We start from the raw sequence: 21,194 nt of genomic DNA, 5'->3' as shown, positions 1-21,194 counted from the left end.
TCCACCATCTAGGTGTTATGGGATACTGCCTGGCATCACAGGTCTTGCCAAGAATGTGGACACTGTGGATTCTGTGGGGCTTTCTCCTAACTAGATAAAAGCAAGTCTGCCTGAGTGGAGGAGTTAATTTCCTGTTGTTCTTTTTCAAAATGCTCAGCGATCTACCTTTTCTTTACTCTGTATATAAAGATCACAACACTGAAAATTGCTTTCTAGTCTGTTGACTGTCTGTAGCTGATGACTTGAAAGTAGAAGTAACACTCACCAAGCTCCCTGACTTTTTGTAAAGTACCTTCGTCTGCTCTGACTCTAGAGATTTCTTAGATTCAAGATGTACAACTTTCATCTGAACAGAACATAAAGAGTTTGAGGAAAATGAATGTCAGTTGAAAAAGATAAAAAAAGATCAGTTTGTAAATCAAGGTACCACTTTAGAAATTATTTAAAATATTAAAGAGATCATATATGCAAATACCAGACATCTAATTAATATTTTAATTTTGTTGTAGGTTATGGTCTGGTACACAGTAGTCTGTGTGTTCAACCAGAATTAAGACTTGAGATGTGGGTATGAATTTTTAACTTTGCACTCAGTTCCTATATGCCAAAGGTGAACATTTTTTTTCTGACATTTTGTCATTAGAGATGAGACACAATCTCATTTTTCCAGAGAAGATTTCCAATTTGCTGGTTGAGAACAGGATGTGATTGAAGTTAGAGTAGCAGGTTCATGCATATAAACGAGCTAACTTCATTCTATTCCACAGTCTTGAACTGCAGCCTTTTTCTCAGTCTTGCAAGTAAGTCTCCTTGGCCATAAGGAGGAGCAGTTGAGAGAATCAATGAAAAACTCAAAATGCCTTTTGATGATATGATATCAAATACAAAGCTCTCCAATAATTACCTATTCAAATAGAATCACATAGCATTTACAACTTATGATTTAGGATAAATTACCCTGCTTATATGTAACAATAGATAATCCATTAGTCAGGTGTCTTTAGGAAATAAGTCTTGGTAACATGATACTATTTACTTGGAAACAAACCCACATTATTATCATCAATTATTATTATCTCTTCTCTAATTCAAGTGAGTTTAAAAACTGATGCTGCAAACACTCCTTCTCTGTGTCCAAAAGCTGCTGTTGTCTACTAAGATACCTTATAAATTCCATGGCTTCAGTCATCTCTTGTGCCTAGCTTATGTGATTATCATGAAAAAATACACCCCTTACATGCCTCCATTGTTAGGCTGGGAGCACTTCAGTAATTGGACTAGAAACCCCAGGAGCATAGGAACTTCTTGTCTTATTTATGGATGTATTCCTAGGACCTAGCACGTAGGCACTAAGTACATTTTTGCTGAATAAAGGGAAGAGACCTTGTCTTACTCATCAGTTTCGAATGATGTTTGGAATATAGCAGATACTCAGAAATATTGTTGGAATGGATTTACTGATAATTATCACACAGTAATGATATGCTTTTTCTAACTTTATCTTACATACGAGTATACCAAAAGGTAGTTTCCAGTTACATAATTGGTCATTAGTTTCTAATTATATTAGATTCAATTCAATTCAGTTTTCTCTTTTACTTTTGCTTTGACCCTGATAATGTCTAAAACCTAAGTAAGATTATCAAGACCATTACTTAAAAGGAGTTTCTGTGATAAAGCCATTGTTTCCTCCTCACAAATTACTTGTTAATAACAAAAGGAAAAATAGTAACTATGCAGTGGAGACGCTAAATAACCCCTTAAGCCAGTGATGAAGATTAATATCAACCAGACATCACATGCCTCTGGATGTGGTACCTCTTTTAAATATGCTGTCAATATTTTTTCATTATCCCAATAGAAATGGAAAGTCATTCACTCAGGCCCATGTGGTAACTTTCAATGATTGCCTGTTATGTGCCAGGTACTGTGCTAGATATTGGCAAAACAAAGGGGAATATGTTTATTGAGGAAATTGAGACTAATGGGAGAGTCAGATGTTGAATCAGAATGATGTAGTACAGGAGCAGGAGGATGGAGAAATTAGTTGTCTGTGGGAGCTAGTTTCACAGGAGTCACATCTGAGGTGGATCCTGAAGGGTGGAATAACAGTTCTCCAGGTGGAGGGGAAAGATATCTCCAGGCAGGAGGAGTAGCATGTGTAAAGGAACAAAGCCTTGAAAAATTCAGTAATCATGTCTAATTTTATGCCAGATGTAGTTCAGAGGCATTAAAACTGAGTTCAGCTACTTAAAAATACTTTCACTATGAAATATTACACACATAATAAAAGTGCACAAAACAACTATCAGCTTACTGAATTATTATAAAGCAAATATGCATGTAACAATCATTGAGGTCAAAATCTACAAAATGTCTGGTAACCCCAAAATCAGTACCCCTCCATTCAATACCACTTCTCTTTCTCCAAAGGTAACTATTCTTCTATTATTTTAATAGTTGCTTTAGAGTTGTAGAAGGTAGACTTTTCACAGTCTAACTTCTAGTGATATATGTTGTATATTCTTGTATGTGGTATAAGACACTATTCTGATTTATTCATGTCTTTACATTTATTTATTTTGAGATGGAGCTTGCTCTGCCACCTGGTCTGGAGTGCAGTGGCGCAATTTTGGCTCACTGCAACCTCTGCTTCCTGGGTTGGAGCCATTCTCCTGCCTCAGCCTCTGGAGTAGCTTGGATTACAGGCACACACCACCACCTCCCTGGCTAATTTTTGTATTTTTAGTAGAGATGGGGTTTCACCATGTTGGCCAGGTTGGTTGTGAACTCCTGACCTCAAGGGATCCACCTGCCTCAGCTTCCCAAAGCGTTGGGATTACAGGTGTGAGCCACCATGCTCGGCCTAATTCATGTCTTTACTATTTAGAAATGCATTTCTATGCAAATCAAAACCACAATGAGATACCATCTCATGCCATTTAGAATGGTGATCATTAAAAAGTCAGGAAACAACAGATGCTGGAGGATGTGGAGAAATAGGAATGCTTTTACACTGTTGGTGGGGGTGTAAATTAGTATAACCATTGTGGAAGACAGTGTGGCGATTCCTCAAGGATTTAAAACTAGAAATACCATTTGACCCAGCAATCCCATATACCTAAAGGATTATAAATCATTCTACTATAAAAACAAATCCACACGTATGTTTACTACGGCACTATTCACAATAGTAAAGACTCAGAACTAACCCAAATGCCTATCAATGTTAGACTGGATAAAGAAAATGTGGCACATATACACCATGGAATACTATGCAGCCATAAAAAAGGATGAGTTCCTCTCCTTTGCAGGGACATGGATGAAGCTGGAAACTATCATTCTCAGCAAACTAACACAGGAACAGAAAACCAAACACTGCATGTTCTCACTCATAAGTGGGAGTTGAACAATGAGAACCCATGGGCACAGGGAGGTCAACATCACATACTGGGGCCTGTCAGGGAGTGGAGGGCAAGGGGAACGAGAGCATTAGGAGAAATACCCAATGTAGATGATGGCTTGATGGGTGCAGCAAACCACCATGGCACATGTATACCTATGTAACAAATCTGCACATTCTGCACATGTATTCCAGAAATCAAAGTGTAATTAAAAAAAGGAAATGCATTTCTAAACACTATTTAGTTAAATATTTTAACAGGTATAAAACATACAGAGAATTATGCACAATCACATATGACAGGTCAGTGATTTACCATAAAATGAACATGGCACCATCACACAGCTATTGGAGTAGAACATCACCAATTACCCAGAAGAATTTCCTGTGATCTTTTCCAATCAATTACTGCCACTTTTTTCTTCCTCACAGGAATAAAACTATTCATTAGTTTTGTGGAATCATATAGTCTATGTGTAGAATTATACATTATCTGCATATTTTGTGTTTAACTTCTTTTATTCCACATTGGTTTTTTAAAGATTTCATCCATTGTTTTGTGTAGCCATACTCTTGCATTTTCATTGATCATATTCCAGTGTATAAACTTAACATAATTTATCCATTCAGTTGAAGAACGTTTGAAATGTTACTAGTTTTTGGATGTCATCAATAAAGTTTCTGTGAAGGTTATTGTACCTGTTTTTTGGTGTTTATGTGCACACATTTCTGGTGTGATATACACCTTAGGAGTAAAATTACTAGGTCAAAAGATAGTGGCATTTTTAAATTCAGTAGATAATGTCAAAACAGTTTTGTACACACTCATCAACAATTTATGAGTGTTCCCGTTGCTCCACATCCTCTCAATGGGAATTCCAAATCAACATTTGGAATTGTCTTTAATTTTAGCCATTCTGCTGGGTATATAGAGGTATCTCATTGCGATTTTAATTTGCATTTCTTTGTTAGTAAGTTTTAACATATTTTCATATTTTTTAACTTACAGAAAAATTTAAACATATGCAAAATAAACAGAATAGTATAATAAATCTTCCTGTACTTATCACACAGCTTCGACTGTTATCAACATTCTGCCATTCTTCTATCATCTATATAGCCACCTATATCCACTCCCACTCTATTACTTTTTACATTTTTTTTTTTTTTTTTTTTTTTGAGACGGAGTCTCGCTCTGTCGCCCAGGCTGGAGTGCAGTGGCGCAATCTCGGCTCACTGCAAGCTCCGCCTCCCAGGTTCACGCCGTTCTCCTGCCTCAGCCTCTCCGAGTAGCTGGGACTACAGGCGCCCGCCACCATGCCCGGCTAATTTTTTTGTATTTTTAGTAGAGATGGGGTTTCACCGTGGTCTCGATCTCCTGACCTCGTGATCCGCGCGCCTCGGCCTCCCAAAGTGCTGGGATTACAAGCGTGAGCCACTGCGCCCGGCCTTTTTACATTTTTTTAAAGCTAAATTTGCATACACTGAAAAATGTTAGTGGTCCAATTTTAACAAATGGATATACTTATGTAACCAACAGCTCTATTATCTTCTCCTAAAATTCCCCTGTGTCCCATACTCCCTCCCCACCCAGTTTAATTAATTTTTGCTTTGTTGAATTTCTGCACAGGGTAAGAAATCTAGTGTGTTTGGAACATAAAGTGTGTGAGGGTGTGGCAGGACCAGGTTTAATAGTATTTTTTTGTGTACTGTATTTTAGGTCCTGCTGAGTGCTTTCTTCATTAACTGATTTCTCAAGAGAGGGTCTCACTAGAGTCATAAAACTTGTGAGTGATGGAGATAGGATGCTCAGATTTTTTCTGACTCCAAAACACAATCTTTGTACTAATGCTTTTTGTTGATTTGACTTATTAGGCTATGCAGTTGGCAGTCAAAAGGGATTTTGAAGTGCAGAGTAATGTCAGGTTTGTTTGGACTATAATTCTGTTGATAGTGTGGAATATTGGAGTGAGGCAGAGATCAGTGGTAGGGAGAGCACAGAGGTGTTTATGGCAATGGTTCAGAGGTGAGGTTTGGGACTAGAAGACTGATGGTGCATATGGAGAGAGGAAACTGTATTTCTTAGGCCTTTTTGAAATATAACCAATAGCTTATGGTTCCAGGTTAGATGTTGGGGATAAGTGAGAAGACAAACCTTGTACACAGGTAATTTTCATTACTTTGCATCTCTGCAGATGCTCCTCTCTATAACTCCAAGACTTCTACCTTGGGTGCCCGAATCGATAGCAACACTGTTATCAAAATCTGGAAGAGGAAAAACAGGTTTGGTGAGAAGATAAATTCAGTTTTGGTCTGGCTAATTTTGACATGCCTGGGGAAATTCAGATGGTCTGTCTTATGGATAGTTACAAACAGAATTTAGAGGCTCTCAAAGCAGGTCTGACCTGGAGATAAAACTTTAGGAATAATCAGAATATATATATGTAACTGGAAGCAGAGGCTCTGGACTCAGATTTAGGTTTAAAGATCTAGGTCTAGCTCAGACACTCATTGTTTGTTTCCTTATTGGTAAAATGGGATAATATCTAACCCAGGATCTTTGTAAGGATTTGATGGAAAACTAAAGAGCACTTAGCATGTTGTCTGGGTTCAGTAAGTGACAAAATTATCATTAGCTATTATTAGATTGCAATACAGCTAATATTTTTATTATTATTGTAATAGCTAACTTACTATAACAAAAACCCCTTTTTTCTCCATGGAATTCGCTTAAATGCTACATGAAATGCATTTAAATGAAAGATCTGTAAGGTATGGTTTGATACCCACAAGGCAGCATGGTGCATGCATCATTGTGTCATTTGGTAGGCAAGACCTATGAGTGCCTTTAGCACAGGGAATGGAAGATACAAAGTCACGTCAGCAGTTCTCCAGTAGGCAGCTTACCTCCAGGGTAGCAACCCAGTTATATCCACTCCCTACCCTCCTTAAAACAAGCATTTTAGGGAAAGGATTATCTTCGTTTTTCATGTTATGTTGTTTGCAAAATACTTAGATGTTATGTTCTACATAATTGATAATAGATCAACAGTTTAATATTTGTCCTTCTAAATCAATTTTTCCCTGACCCTTTCTACAATCTCAGACCCTATCTTGGCTCATAATTTGGTTTCTGCATCATTTTGGATTTAGTTATGTGTGGTAAAATGCCACATCATAATCAAAGCTGTCAAAATCTGGACCAGAGTACATAGGTCCTTTAGGAACTATAATTGCTTCTACTTGATGTTAGGTTCTTATGCTGTTTTAGTGTGATCTGCTTAGAATAGATGGAAAACTAAGAATGAATCTTAAAACAACATTTGATTAGAAAAACAAGTTCAGTAAAAAAACTTAAGGAATCTGGAGGAATCACGCTACCTGACCTCAAACTATACTACAAGGCTACAGTAACCAAAACAGCATGGTACTGATACCAAAAGAGAGATATAGACCAATGGAACAGAACAGAGCCCTCAGAAACAATGCCGCATATCTACAACTATCTGATCTTTGACAGACCTGACAAAAACAAGAAATGGGGAAAGGATTCCCTATTTAATAAATGGTGCTGGGAAAACTGGCTAGCCATCTGTAGAAAGCTGAAACTGGATCCCTTCCTTACACCTTATACAAAAATTAATTCAAGATGGATTAAAGACTTAAATATTAGACCTAAAACCATAAAAACCCTAGAAGAAAACCTAGGCAATACCATTCAGGACATAGGCATGGGCAAAGACTTCATGTCTAAAACACCAAAAGCAATGGCAACAAAAGCCAAAATTGACAAATGGGATCTAATTAAACTAAAGAGCTTCTGCACAGCAAAAGAAACTACCATCAGAGTGAACAGACAACCTACAGAATGGGAGAAAATTTTTGCAATCTACTCATCTGACAAAGGGCTAATATCCAGAATCTACAATGAACTCAAACAAATTTACAAGAAAAATCAAACAACCCCATCAAAAAGTGGGCGAAGGATATGAGCAGACACTTCTCAAAAGAAGACATTTATGCAGCCAAAAGACACATGAAAAAATGCTCATCATCACTGGCCATCAGAGAAATGCAAATCTCACACCAGTTAGAATGGCAATCATTAAAAAGTCAGGAAACAACAGGTGCTGGAGAGGATGTGAAGAAATAGGAACACTTTTACACTGTTGGTGGGACTGTAAACTAGTTCAACCATTGCGGAAATCAGTGTGGCGATTCCTCAGGGATCTAGAACTAGAAATACCATTTGACCCAGCCATCCCATTACTGGGTATATACCCAAAGGATTATAAAACATGCTGCTATAAAGACACATGCACACGTATGTTTATTGCGGCACTATTCACAATAGCAAAGACTTGGAACCAACTCAAATGTCCAACAATGATAGACTGGATTAAGAAAATGTGGCACATATACACCATGGAATACTATGTAGCCATAAGAATTGATGAGTTCATGTCCTTTGTAGGGACATGGATGAAGCTTGAAACCATCATTCTCAGCAAACTATCGCAAGGACAAAAAACCAAACACCGCATGTTCTCACTCATAGGTGGGAATTGAACAATGAGAACTCATGGACACAGGAAGGGGAACATCACACACCAGGGACTGTTGTGGGGTGGGTGGAGGGGGGAGGGACAGCATTAGGAGATATATCTAATGTTAAATGACGAGTTAATGGGTGCAGCACACCAACATGGCACATGTATGCGTATGTAACAAATCTGCACGTTGTGCACATGTACCCTAAAACTTAAAGTATAATTAAAAAAAAACTTAAGGAATCACCAAAATTTATTTATAGAAGGCCACCAAATGGACTCAGCAGTTGTAAGAATAAGTCTGACTAGTGTTTCCTTGTTTTACTCTTCTTAAAGCATTAAAGAAAATCAGCGGCTTTAATTAGCTAGCATCATTTTCAAAATAAGTATATATTGTGATAGATTAAATGTGAAAATCATCACAATAATTCCTCCCATTCCTGAATGCATACCCTTTTGCAATGTGATTTTGCTGCTTCTCCCAGCAAGAGGCAAGTCTAAGTCTCTACTTCCTGAATTTATGCTGGCTCTTTGACTTGACTAACAAAATGTAGTGAAAGTGATGTCATATAAATTCTGAACTGAGGGCCTCAAGAAATCTTGTAATTTCTACTCTCCACTGGCTTGGCATGCTGCCACTGTATGAGGAAACCCAGGCTAGTCTCCTTGAGGTTGAAAGGCTACAAGAAGAGAGGTCTAGCCAGCAGCCAACACCAAATACCATGTGATTGTACCCAGTCAAGCTGCTAGTTGACTGTAGCATCTGCATGGGTGACTCTAGACAAGGCCAGCTCAAATTACTAATCTTCAGAACTGAGAGCACATAAAATGACTTTAAGCCACCAATTCTGGGTGGCTATGCAGCAATAATATACTGTATATGTGTATGGGTGTATGAGAGATAGTGTCCTCTCACCTTGAGGATGAGAGAATTTTAAACTATAAAATGGATTTACGTTAACCATTACGACGTACTTCTAGACTTTTAAGGATAAAAAAGTAATGTGTCACCTAGGTTGCTGCAGTGAACAACGAAAGGGAAGGCAGATAATTTTTTTGGGATACTCTGTGTGCATTGTTTTTAGAGGTAGGGTGATAATTCTAGATGATGTCTAAGGTTCCTTTAAGTTCTAGAGCCCTGTGAAATTTCAATTAAATTCTTGTAATTTAGCAACTCATTTCCAGTTAATGAACTTGCACATAGCATTTTAATATGCAATACCTTTCACAACTGGCAGGATCTATTGGCTCATCTTTCGCATACAATGTGAACCAAAACAGCTATGGCATAGTGAAGGTAGCATAGTGTAGACAGTACAGTGTGATGGCTAAGTTCATGAGTTCCAGAGCCAAACTGCTTGGGGTCAAATGATGGCTCAGCTACCTATCAGCTGTAACCTTGGTGTATTAGTCCATTCTCACATTGCTATAAGTAAATACCTGAGACTGGGTAGTTTATAAAGAAAAGAAGTTTAATTGACTCATAGTTCTGCATGGCTGGGGAAGCCTCAAGAAACTTACAATCACCGCAGAAAGCACCTCTTCACAGGGCAGCAGGAGAGAGAATGAGTGTCAGCAGGAGAAATGTCAGATGCTTATAAAACCATCAGATCTCATGAGAATTCACTATCAGGAGAACAGCATGTGGGAAACCACCCCCATGATTCAATTACCTCCCACTGGGTCCCTCCCACAACACGTGGGGATTACAGGGACAGCAATTCAAGATGAGATGTGGGTGGGGACACAGCCAAACCATATCACTTAAGTCATCTAAACTCTCTTTACTTCAGTTTTCCCACCTGCAGAATGGAAGGATAGCAAAACCTCATTAAATTGTTGATAGGATTAAATGAGCTAATATTGAGCTTAAAAAATATTAACTACTCAATACATGTCAAATAGTAGTACTGTTAATTATAGTTGGGAGTAATCTAGGTCCTGACCCCAAGTTCCTACTGACTGGCACATTACTTAATCTCTCTGGGTCTCAATTTTTATATTCTTTTTTTCTTTTCTTTCTTTTTTTTTTTTTTTTGAGACGGAGTCTCACTCTTGCCAGGCTGGAGTGCAGTGGCGTGATCTCGGCTCACTGCAACCTCCGCTTCCCGGGTTCAATTGGATTATTTCATTATTATACAGATATGTTTAATATTTGTTTTACCCACATGCACATTTCATCTTGATTCTAATTCTAATTTTTCAAAGATTGTCTAAACTTACTCTGTTAGCAAGCAATTTTGAGGACCCTCTGGTACTGACCACTTTGCATTCGAATATAAATAACACTACATTTGCTCACAAAACATACTTCTGTGTTTTGTTTTTTTTTTTTTCTCACACCTGGTCAGCAAACAGCTGATATATCTGAAGCAAAGCTTTTTCAGGGTTAGAACAATTTAGACTTGCATATTCATTTTTAAGCCTATGATAAATATGTTTATTACATAAAAGTAGGAAAAGATCCTCTGAAAATGCAGAAAATATTTTACCTCACATTTTACCACTCAGAGATCTCCAATGTAGATATTTTTATGTTTCTTTCAGTCTTTTTTCACTGCATTTTTTGGAGTGACATTGAGCTTTATTATTGTATACCATTTTCATATTATTACAGCCTTCTTACTGCGTTTCAAAATTTTTCTGCTTATTAAAGTTTTATATACTTAATTTACAAATTTTGCAAAGTATACAAAAGAATAAAGAAAATAAAAATCGTTCATAATTGCACTGTTACAGCCCACTGTTAAAATATCACATTTCAAACTACTTCCTTTTTGTTGCTTAAGCATATTCCATACTACTAAATTTTATATAAAATGTGATTTTTATTGGCTGCATAACAAACACTATCACAGAAGTATCATAACTTATTTTACATTAATTTATAAACTGTGGCATTTCATATTTTAGTTTCACGTTGGGTGATGCCTCTTGACTATGGGACATATATATGATCATACCACTTACGTGACTAAAGATCATGTTTCTATCCCTTTCTTGTCTTCCCCTGTAATCAAGCTGCTGCAATCCCCAGAGACCTAATGCAAACGCTTCACCTCCTGGACCCAAGCCATCCCCCCCACCCCCGCCTCAGCCTCTCGGGTAGCTGGGACCACAGGCACGCGCCATCCTGCCGGGCTAATTTTTTTTTATTTGGTTGAGAGGGGGTTCTGCCATGTTGCCAAGCTGGTCTCCAACTCCTGGGCTTAAGCGATCCTCCCGCTTTGACCTCCCAAAGTGCTGGGATTACAAGCACCAGCCACTGCGCCTGGCCCAACATTTTTAAAGTAACAAATGTATCAATTTACAAACGTTCCTTTGGATTTTGAAAACTGAACTTTTTCTCTTCTAAACAAAGTCTATCTACTAAACTTCAGTTTTTTCAGGACCCCGCACAATGGCAACTTAAGTTGGACCAACTGGAAAGGTTTTCAGTGGATCTTGGGGAGGATCGGACATAAGGCGAATGGGCTTTATTCTCTTAAAATTTCCTGACCCGCAGTGGACACATATTTGCTGATGTCACCAAGAGCAAGAATTACGTTCCAGGCGCTGGGAGGAAAACGACGGAGGCGGCTCCCTCGCCCCCAAGAAGCGGCCCTCGGTTGGCAGAATTTGACAGATGACTGGGATCTTCGAGGATTTTCCAAGCAGGCTCCGGGCACAGAAGAGGAGGGAAAGTGCGTGAGCCCACGTGACCCAACTCCACTTTCAGGTTTGAGAAGCGGAGCTGCCGGGATAAATACCCATCTGCTACCAATAGATGCTTTCCCTCCCTTGGGCCTGATAAAAGAATCCCCAAGTTCCGGGAGGCATGCTTCGAAAATTGTTGGCAGGAAAAAAATAAGTTCAACTTTTGCCATTTAGCAATGCACTGACAGCCTTTTGGGGATCATCACTATTTATGGCTCATACATCTGCCCACCGCTTCCTAAGTCCTCTCCCAACCCTCCCCGAGTTTCAGTTCCACTGAACAGAGAAGAGCGAGAGCAACAGTTTGGTGGCCGAGCAGCCCGTCTCCGTGGGCGCGCACGCCGCACCGCGGGCCTCACACCTCACCCTGGGCTTCGGCTCTCGGTCGGCCCGAGACTCCCGCCGCGGCCCTGGTGTCCCCTGCCCCGGTTCCCTCCCCTTGGACACGGCCCTCGCGCCGGCGGCCCCGGTCCCCTCCCCACCGGCCGTGGCGGGCACAGCGCGTCGCCTACCCACAGGCGGGGGCGCCGGCCGGGCGCATGCGCGCGGCTCTCCCGGGCGTGCCGGCCACACTCCCCCCACCCACTCAGTGAGCTTGTCACTTCCTGCCCTCGCCCCATCTCCGTCCGGGGTCAGTCAGTCGCTCCCTGTCGCTGCCGGAGAGTCTCTGCTTCCCCGTTCCTACGCGCTCCGCGGCGGTAGCTCGGACTCTCCGGAGGAGGGGGCGACAGAGAAAAAGGCTGACTTAATAAAGTTTCCTGAAACAACAACTACCACCGAAAAGGCCCAAGGTGGGGGGAGACCCCCATTCTTCTCCGCCCCTCTCCTAAAGCCTGAGGGACCGTTGCAGGTGGAGCGGCGCTGGTGGGACCCGGGTTGCGGCGGCAGCCGTTGCCCCGGCGAGGGGAGCCTCAGGTCCTGCCCGCTCCGGTTCCGGCTCCTTCGGTGGTGGTGGCGGCGGCGGCGGCGGCTGCTGCCGGGCGGTTCCTCCTGTCAACTGCCTCCGCCCGCGCGCCTCCAGCCTAGCCACACGGCGCGGAGGACGTCGTGAGCCGCCGCCGCAGTCGCCTCGGCCCGCGGAGGGACGTGGTGAGCTGTGGCGCTTCCGCGTCAGCGCCGGCGGGGACTCTTTGGGAGCGCGTCGGGCCCGAGTCCCGGTTCCCTCGCGTGGTCAGCGGAGGCTGCGCCAGGTGGGGCCCGCAGCCGCCTCCCACGCCAGGCTGTCCCCGCAGCCGCCCGGCCTGCCTTCCTTCCTTCCGCCCGCCCGCCGGCCCGCCCTAGGAGTTGAGTAAGTTGGGCGCACTTGGTTGTGGGGACGGGGTCTCCGCCAGGGAGACCCCAACGCACGTGCGTAGCGGGAGGGCGCGGCGTGGGCCAGCAGCCGGCGGGAGCGGCACCTCCGTAGTCCCGGAGCCTGGAGGTGCCCGCCGCGCTCTGCGCTCCGTTTCCGCGCGCCCGCCCGGGACGGCGAGGCCGCAGCCGCCCGCGCTGCCGGCCAGGCCTTCGCCCTGCGCTGCGCACCCGAGGCTGCGTTTCCGGGTAGGGCGATGAACCTGTGTGGGGAGTTTGGGCTGCAGGAGGGTTTTTGCGTCCTTCTGTTTTCTTTTCGAGAGGGAGATGCGGGTCCGTGGAGGGAAAGCGGAGAGCTGATGATGGGAACGTATCTGGAAAATGCAGTCAGTGCTCCCCAGGAAGTTCAGGGCGAGTGACGGGTTTGTGCTTCTTTCAACAGCCACGCCGCAATGAAGAGCTTCTTACAGTGAAAGCAAAGTAGGTCGAGTCCACTGAAAATGCCTTTAAGGGACAAATACTGTCAGACTGACCACCATCATCACGGATGCTGTGAACCAGGTAGACCCCTCTTCGTCTGCAATTGCTTTGCCCTCCATCAGAGCCATTCTGCCTTCTCTTTCTTTCTAGTTTTTTTTCCTCCTGCCCCAGTAGTCATTCTTAAGCAGGCTATGATATTCCCCAGCATAAGCCAGTTATGAAGCTAAAAGCTTGTGCAAACAAGAGGTCTCCCCTGCTTGATCCCTTAAAAAAAGTACTGCAAGTGTCACCTTAAATCATTTCCACAAGATCAGTCGCTCAGTCTTTCTTCTTTCTCTTTCAAGGCATCCTGCAGTTAATATACTCCTATGGTCTGTAAATGTTTGAAATTGAAGAGAAAGGGAAACGTAGAATACTAGATTTGTTGTCGTGAAATTGTTTCACTGAAACTTTAAAAATTAAAAGTTTCTTAGACATTTTAATCGGCAAGTAGTTCTGAAAGTCTAAAAGTGAGTTTAGTTTGGGTTTTAAAAGTTTTTTGAACTCATTGGGAGAATCAGGTTTTGCTAAGTGCAACCTTTAAAAAAATTTCTTGGGCAGAACATATTATATTGCAAAATAAAAGAGAAATCTCTTTTTTATTTAGGTAGAATACATAATTATTTCCAGGGTATTTTATGGAATGCAACTTGCTTTAGTTGAATTTATCATATGAAAAAGTTTTTCGGAGTCTCATGAAGAATACTAGCAAACTTTAATTTGATAAACTTGATATACTGTTGACAGTTCTGCTTAGAACTTTGATATGCTTTATGACAATCATTAAAAGGTATAACTTAAAAGGGAATCATTGAATGCATACCATCACTAAATCAAATAAAGGCTATGCTATTCTAGTTTAAAGGCAGATGTTTATCATTATTTTTGACCTAAAAGTTATTAGATTTTTAATACATTTGCTTGCTTTTTGTTGGAGTATTGTAACTGCACATATGTACTTGGATTTTATCACAGTAGTGTTCATTTTAGGTAATTTTCTGATTAATGGAAAAAAATGTCATCAGTAGAAGGGAAGATCTTCCATTTTAAGAAAACTTTGCTACAGATAAGGATAAAATTCGTACTACAACCCTATCTCTACTGTACTTTGCTGAGATCAGTAATAACTTACCTGTACTAATAAAACAGGCAATCCTTGGATGGGATCCAGTTTCTATTGAACTGATCTTGACCTGTTTAACTTTCAGGATCCTTTCACACTGCGTATTTTGTGTACTTGAACTGCAGATATATCACTTATGTTTTACTGATGTTGAATGGAGTTTGCTAGTTTTGAACTAAACAGATGTGAATGCCATTTAAACTCATGTTCCACTGACCTTTTAGTCTAGTTTTTTTTTTTTTTTTTTTTTTTCTGAGAACACTTCTAATCATTGAAATTGAATTAGTTAATGAAACCATCTTATTTAGGAAGAAATTTATTTGATCATTCATTTCTTTAACAAATTGTTATTGAACATCTATTGAGAGCCAGGCACTGTCGAAGGCAATGGGGATATAAGTGGTGAACAAGACAGATAAAGTCCTTTCTTTATAAAATGTTTGAGTGGGAAGAGATAGACATAAAGAAGTAAACAAATAAGCTAATTTGTGATTATACCTTATTTAGTATGTTCTGGTAATGAAAGTTTTCTGAAGACTTTAATGTCTTTAAAGATATTTTCTAGACTTGAACTTTTTAATGTGTATTGAAATGTTTTTGCTTGTTTTTTTTTCTCCCCAACTAGCAGGAACTCAGATAAAATTGTATTAGTTTAAAATTTTCATTATCTTTTACTAGAAACTTTTTCCATGCAGGTTAATTTTCAGACTTACCACGTCAACAGTAGTTACTGTTTTCTTGCCTTGTTAGCTTGAATCAAACTTTCTGAGAATTTTGTTGAATGGAAAGCTAGAAGTTTGTTATAGGGTAGTTCATTGTCATTATTTCAGGGGAAGGTATATGCTGAGTGGGTAGGATATTTCCAGGACTGAAAGAAATATGTTGTAGTGTGATAGCTTTTAAAAGATCATGTCCACAGATGGAGGGAAGATGACATGTTTGATAAAAATCTGTCCACATTTGGATTAGGAATACTGGGTGAGTCTCCAGAGGAGATCAGTATATTCCTGATGAGGCCATTCTGCCTTGAAGAGATAGGTCAATTTATAGTGAAGGGTGGCACTATAACTCTGACAGTGTGTGTATTTTCTTAGTTATGTTTAAAGATTTTATTAATAGAAATTTCCACCTTCAAAACTAGATGATGTGAGGAACTTGATGTAACCATCACACAACTCCATCAGTTGTTGTTACATAGACACTCTATGTTCTCTCCTCCCCTCCTCCCCCAATTACCCTCTCTACCTTCCACCTACTCTCTCTCCCCCTAGTATTTGTAAGCAAGTCCCATACATCATAAGTAGAAGGATCTTTTAAGGGCCTTGTTTTAAGGGAGGAGAGACTCTTACAAAAGTCAATGTTATATTCTGGGAAGTGTGTTTTTGGAAGGGTGTAAGGAAAGATGTTCTGAGGATTTGGGTTTTTTGGTTGGAGAAAGATTTTTTTTTTTTTTTTCTAAATGGTCTTCTAACCTGGGTGGGTCTGATCTTGGGAGGATGATAGGATATGTAAGAAGCAATTTTATAAAGTATTAATATAATAAAGTTTTCTAGAGTTGAGAGTATGTTTTCAAGTGAAGGAAGAATTGTTTCTTTAGAGTGGGAGCTACACAGATGTGTATACCAAGTCGTTGTGTCTAGGCACAGCTAAGCTAATCCTGGGCTTATTTTGAATGTTATCTCAGGATGTGTATATGTTCTGGTGGTAGCAGTGTTCTGAGGGTGATTGGTAAGAATATTTAGCTTTAGCTTTAAAATGAGATGCTGTCATGTGGAAGTGGAAGATGGTGTATTTTATATAGAAGGTTTTCTGGAACACATTTGTAAATGAAGGAGCTCTAAGGAGAAGAGTCTGTTTTTCCCAGTATCCTTCCCTTATTTATTTCTGTTTTTTCATTCTTCAATTCTAGAATTCTTGTAACTGATAGAGGCAGACTTTGAAGCATTTAGTTTTTTACAGTTGTGTGGGTTTTCACCCTCTTTTATGTAGTTTTTTTTTTTTTTAAGTAGTTACCTGCTGCTATAATGTGCAAATAGGAGAAATCAGTTTATTCAAGTAGATGATACTGGTCTGTTTACAAACTTCTGTTTTCCCAAGAGGTTTAATTCTCTAAGATTTTGAAAAAAGATTTTTTAGTTTTTGGTTTCAGGAAAACAGTTGATGGATACATGTTGATGGTAGTGATGGTAGAATGTTTATTGAGCACTTAACATGTCCCAGGCTCTGTTTTAAGCAGTTGATCTGCATTAGCTTATTTAACCCCTGTACAACCCTATAATTTAAGTACTTTGAAAATCTCCATTTTAGACCTGAGAAAAGAGAAATCAGAGAGTTTAATTTGCCCTAATTGTATCTAGTAAATGGCAGAAAAAGAATTTAAACACTGAGAGTCCAGGTCTGGATTCTTATGTTCTTAATTGCTGCAGTTAGTGCCAATGTCAGATATTCTCAAAATGAGTGTGTGTGTGTGTTCTTAATTAATCTAAAATACACCTAAATTAATTAATTAATTAATTTGTTTATTTATTTATTTGAGTTAGGTTTGCTGTGTTGCCCAGGCTGGAGTGCAGTGGTGTGATCACAGCTCACTGCAACCTCTGCCACCCAGGCTCAAATGATCCTCCTAGCTCAGCCTCCCATGTAGCTGGGACTAGAGGCATGAGCCATCACACCTGGCTAATTTTTGTATTTTTTGTAGAGATGGGGTCTTGCCATTTTGCCCAGGCTGGTCTTGAACTTCTGGGCTCAAGTAATCCTCCTGCCTCGGCCTCCCAAAGTGCTGGGATTACAGGCTTGAGCCACTGCACCAGGCCAAGTTTCTCTTAAAATTGGGGAAATTTTGCTTGATGAAATGAGTTGATCCTAAAACATCATTCCTCTTGTTTGTGTACACTGAGCACTAGACTTGAAGCATAAAGGAGAATCTAAGCCTGTATCTATATACATAGTACAGTAGGCTAGTTTAGCCCCCCTATCAGAAAGCTAAGTACTGTCCAAGCCTAAACCCTGAAGCAAGAGTAGCACACATTGTTGAAAACACCCTTCATTTCTCCTCACACTAAGCGGGCGGTCCTGTGTTACGATGGTCATAGTTGAGTAGAACATTACAGCATATTTAAAAAAGATAAATAAAATGGTCAGTTTTTCTCCACCACAATATTTGATAACTGATGAAGAAACCCAGTTTTGCTTTTCTGTTGCCTTTATTCATATTACTGTAATTTATTATGTATCTATACTACTAATCTGAGAATCTTGGGAATTAGGGATAATATAAACCTCTTTTATGTAAAAATGAAATTTTTAATTTTTAAAATGGAAAGATTATTTTTACTTATTGTAAAAATGTATCCTTTCTAAAAGCCAGACTTCTAAAAGCCAGACTCTGAAGCAGCATTGAAGTGTGAGGCAGAAAGCAAACATCATCCCTGAAAATCCACCCTAACAGCATTTATACATATATACAAATATACATTAAATTTATATATTTCTGCACCTACCTATGTATTAATGTAAATGGGATCATATTCTATAACCTGTGTTTGTTGCTTAACAACTCTTGCCATCCTTTGTTGTGAATACACATAGAACTAGTTCATGCTTTCTAACAGCTGTGAAAAAGTCTGTCCTATGGACATTTCATAGTTTATTTAATCTGGTCACTATTAAGAGACTTTTAAGTTGTTTGAAATTTCTCTTAATTATATACAGTGCTGCAGAGCACTACAGTGAACACTCTTCTGCATCCATCATTGTGTACTTGTTCAGTTGTTTCTTTAGGCAGTGATTTTTGACATTTTGCTCACAAATATCCAGAGTTATACCAGATTATCCAGAGGGTTTTGGAATGGTTTATGAAGTGTGGCTAGGCCACCATTGCCTTAGAATTTTGATTAAATATAGTGGTTCCTCTTCAAGGGGAATAAGAAGGCAAACATGAAGAATGTGTACTAAATAATACCAAAATAGTAAGGTCTTTGTATTGAAACCTAATATCTAGCCTTAAGTAGCCTTAATTTAGCCTTTAATTGAGAATAGTTTTAGTTTTTTTCTCCATTGTTTCATTGTGCCTTACAAAGATGATGGTTAATTATATATATATCTACATATTATATATACGTGTGTGTTTGCGGGCACAAGTGTGATTATCCTAATGTAATTGTAGAAAGCCATTGTTTTACTTTAATAGTAAATGATTTAAATAACCCTTTTTTTGTGGGGATTGGGGTGGGTGTTTGTCTTCCATGTAGTTTATATCCTGGAACCTGGAGATCCTCCTTTGTTACAGCAACCACTACAGACATCCAAATCTGGTATTCAACAAATAATTGAGTGCTTTCGATCAGGTATGAATGTTTTAGGATATATTTTTCAATCTTCACATAGTAGTTAAAAACTACCTAGAAGTCCTTAGAAATAATTTTTAAAAAACATTAAAATGTATATGTTGGCTTTCTTTATAGAATATTTAAAATTTTTATATTTTAAAAAAGTAGATGTATAAATATTGACTTGGTCTAGAGATTATTCTTCAGTACTATATATGGTATATTAATTTTAAAATAAATTTGTTTAGTATTATTTAAAGAAATATATTATGTGGTGTATTTTCTGGTAAAGCACTTCTTAAATATCTGTTGATATCTTTTGGCATGTTTTGTGTAAACTCTCAAAAGGCAGTAAATTATTCTGGGTCTTCATGAGCTTTGGTACAGTAGATTACTCAGAATGTCTGAGATGTCATTTGTTCTAGGTTAATTACCTTATTTATGTTTGTGTGATTCACCTTCTTCTCCCTAACCCTTGAGTTTGTGGAGTTTTGCTATCTTTAATAGAGCACAAGATAGAAGAAAGACAATATTCCAGCCCTGATATCTTCAGATAGATTTGCTTAGATTTTATTTTCATTAGCTGATAATAAGAATTAGCTTTATAATAAATATAATTGTGTAATTGCAATCCAGTGTTTTAAAATAGGTATTACTTACAACATGTAAAATGATGGGGAACTGTTAGTGCCCCTGTGTTATCAGTAAGATGTTAGGTTGCTGTGATTCCTATAATCCACTTGTCCACCCCTTGTGTATTTGGCTTCTCTGACATTACAGAGTATTCACTCAGATGTGAACAAGCAAATAAATATGACTGATGGACACTTAGAGGATTAGAATACCTTGTCATTATTTTTTAAGTCTTAACTACCTTAATGAAAAATTTCTGAGGTTCAAAGCAAAAAATAATTCATATGTAACTACTTGTTTTGTATTCGTAAGAAATTTTTTGAGATGCTTCTTTCTAAATTGTTATAAATGGGGAAATCATATATTTGCTTTACTTTAGGATTCTAAAAAATAGAATCTAAATTAAAACATTTATTTTTTCTCTGACTCTCCAAAAGATCCATTTCTTAGACTTTTCATCTGTAGTACTCATGGCATTGCTTTTATTTGTATTTAATTTAGGAAGTATTGCTTGTATACCAAGTGCCTATCCTTATGTTGGATGGTGGTATAAACTATTTTAGGGATTTTTTGTTGTTTGATTTTTACTTTTGATAATTGCGCTCGACTAACAGATCATTTATAGGTCACATTTTCTTGTGATAAGTTCAATTAAAATAGAATTTTACTTATCAGGGACAGTATTTATATTTCTGGCATAACAGAAAAAATAGTTGCTGCTTGTTTTAGCTACTTTTAGAATAGAGATTAAAGGGTTTTTTTGGTTCTTATACCATGGAAATGACAGCAATAGCTTTTCATATTTAGTAATATTACTTGTTATAGTTTTCTTTTTTAAAATTCGTAATTTGGAATTAATGAAGTTATACTGTGTCAGTTTATTATAGTTTTTTTTATTAAGAAGTTAGAATTAGTTAAGTCATAAGTGCTTTGACTTGTTAAAAAACCGCCTTTTCAACAAGAACCTGTACCCAAAATCTGTGTGGATACAGAATTAAAAAAGATTCCAAAAATCTTTTTTAATTTTAGAAGGCAAATATTTAAAGATTAATTATTTTCTTATTGTGTTGTGATCGTATCTGTTCTCAGTGTTTGTTGTATTTTTACTCTCTGAGCTAAAGAAGTGAGGCAGTGAAATGGGTAATTTGAAATGGTATAATTCCAAAGCCATTTTATGTTGATTTTTTGAACTGTGTTCTTTTTAAAATGATATCAGCAAATTTGCCCTTTTTTTTTATTTAGGCAAATTCTGAAAATACTATTATTTTAATTTTCTGAGTACCCAACAGTTTAAGTTAGAGGTGATTTAGAAATATGCTGAGTTGTACAAAGAAACTAATTTTGGATTAAAAAAAGAATTAGTTTACTTCATTACTATATCCTGTAACTAAGAAATTTTAATTTCTTCAAGATAGTAATCTCTTGCATTTCTGGTTAATCTAATGTCTATTATGGTAGCCCTTCTTTAGCACTAAGGCATTTAAGTTGAGACTGACTAAAACCTTGGGAGAATGGTACGGAAGTCTGGACTGTATAACTTGGGGACAAAGATCCCTTCTAGCTCTGAGGCTCTGTTCTTCCTATTCCACTCTACTCCCAAGCACACCCTCAATGACTCATCTATTTCTAGGCTCTTTCCATTACAATTAGGT

General features: G+C 38.7%; 1 protein-coding gene across 5 annotated transcripts in view; it reads left to right on the top strand.

The window, feature by feature from the left end:
- ZNF800 (zinc finger protein 800) overlaps window positions 1-21,194 on the top strand; it is a 258,362-nt gene that overhangs the window by 196,127 nt on the left and 41,041 nt on the right. For 2 of the 5 annotated variants that reach the window (XM_030825470.1, XM_030825475.1), the window contains exons 1-3: window positions 12,194-12,937; window positions 13,382-13,500; window positions 18,832-18,927. In XM_030825470.1, coding sequence (XP_030681330.1) covers window positions 13,440-13,500; window positions 18,832-18,927 — 157 coding nt within the window. In that variant the 5' untranslated portion in view covers window positions 12,194-12,937; window positions 13,382-13,439. Of the gene's footprint in view, window positions 1-11,600; window positions 11,672-12,193; window positions 12,938-13,381; window positions 13,501-18,831; window positions 18,928-21,194 lie in introns of those variants that run through there. The other 3 variants (XM_030825474.1, XM_030825471.1, XM_030825472.1) reach the window with 3 other exon arrangements.

This window comes from Nomascus leucogenys, chromosome 13, assembly GCF_006542625.1.
Source record: "Nomascus leucogenys isolate Asia chromosome 13, Asia_NLE_v1, whole genome shotgun sequence".
NCBI lineage: Eukaryota > Metazoa > Chordata > Mammalia > Primates > Hylobatidae > Nomascus > Nomascus leucogenys.
The sequence above is the reverse complement of the archived record's forward strand: the minus strand, read 5'-3'. Positions and strand labels throughout refer to the sequence as shown.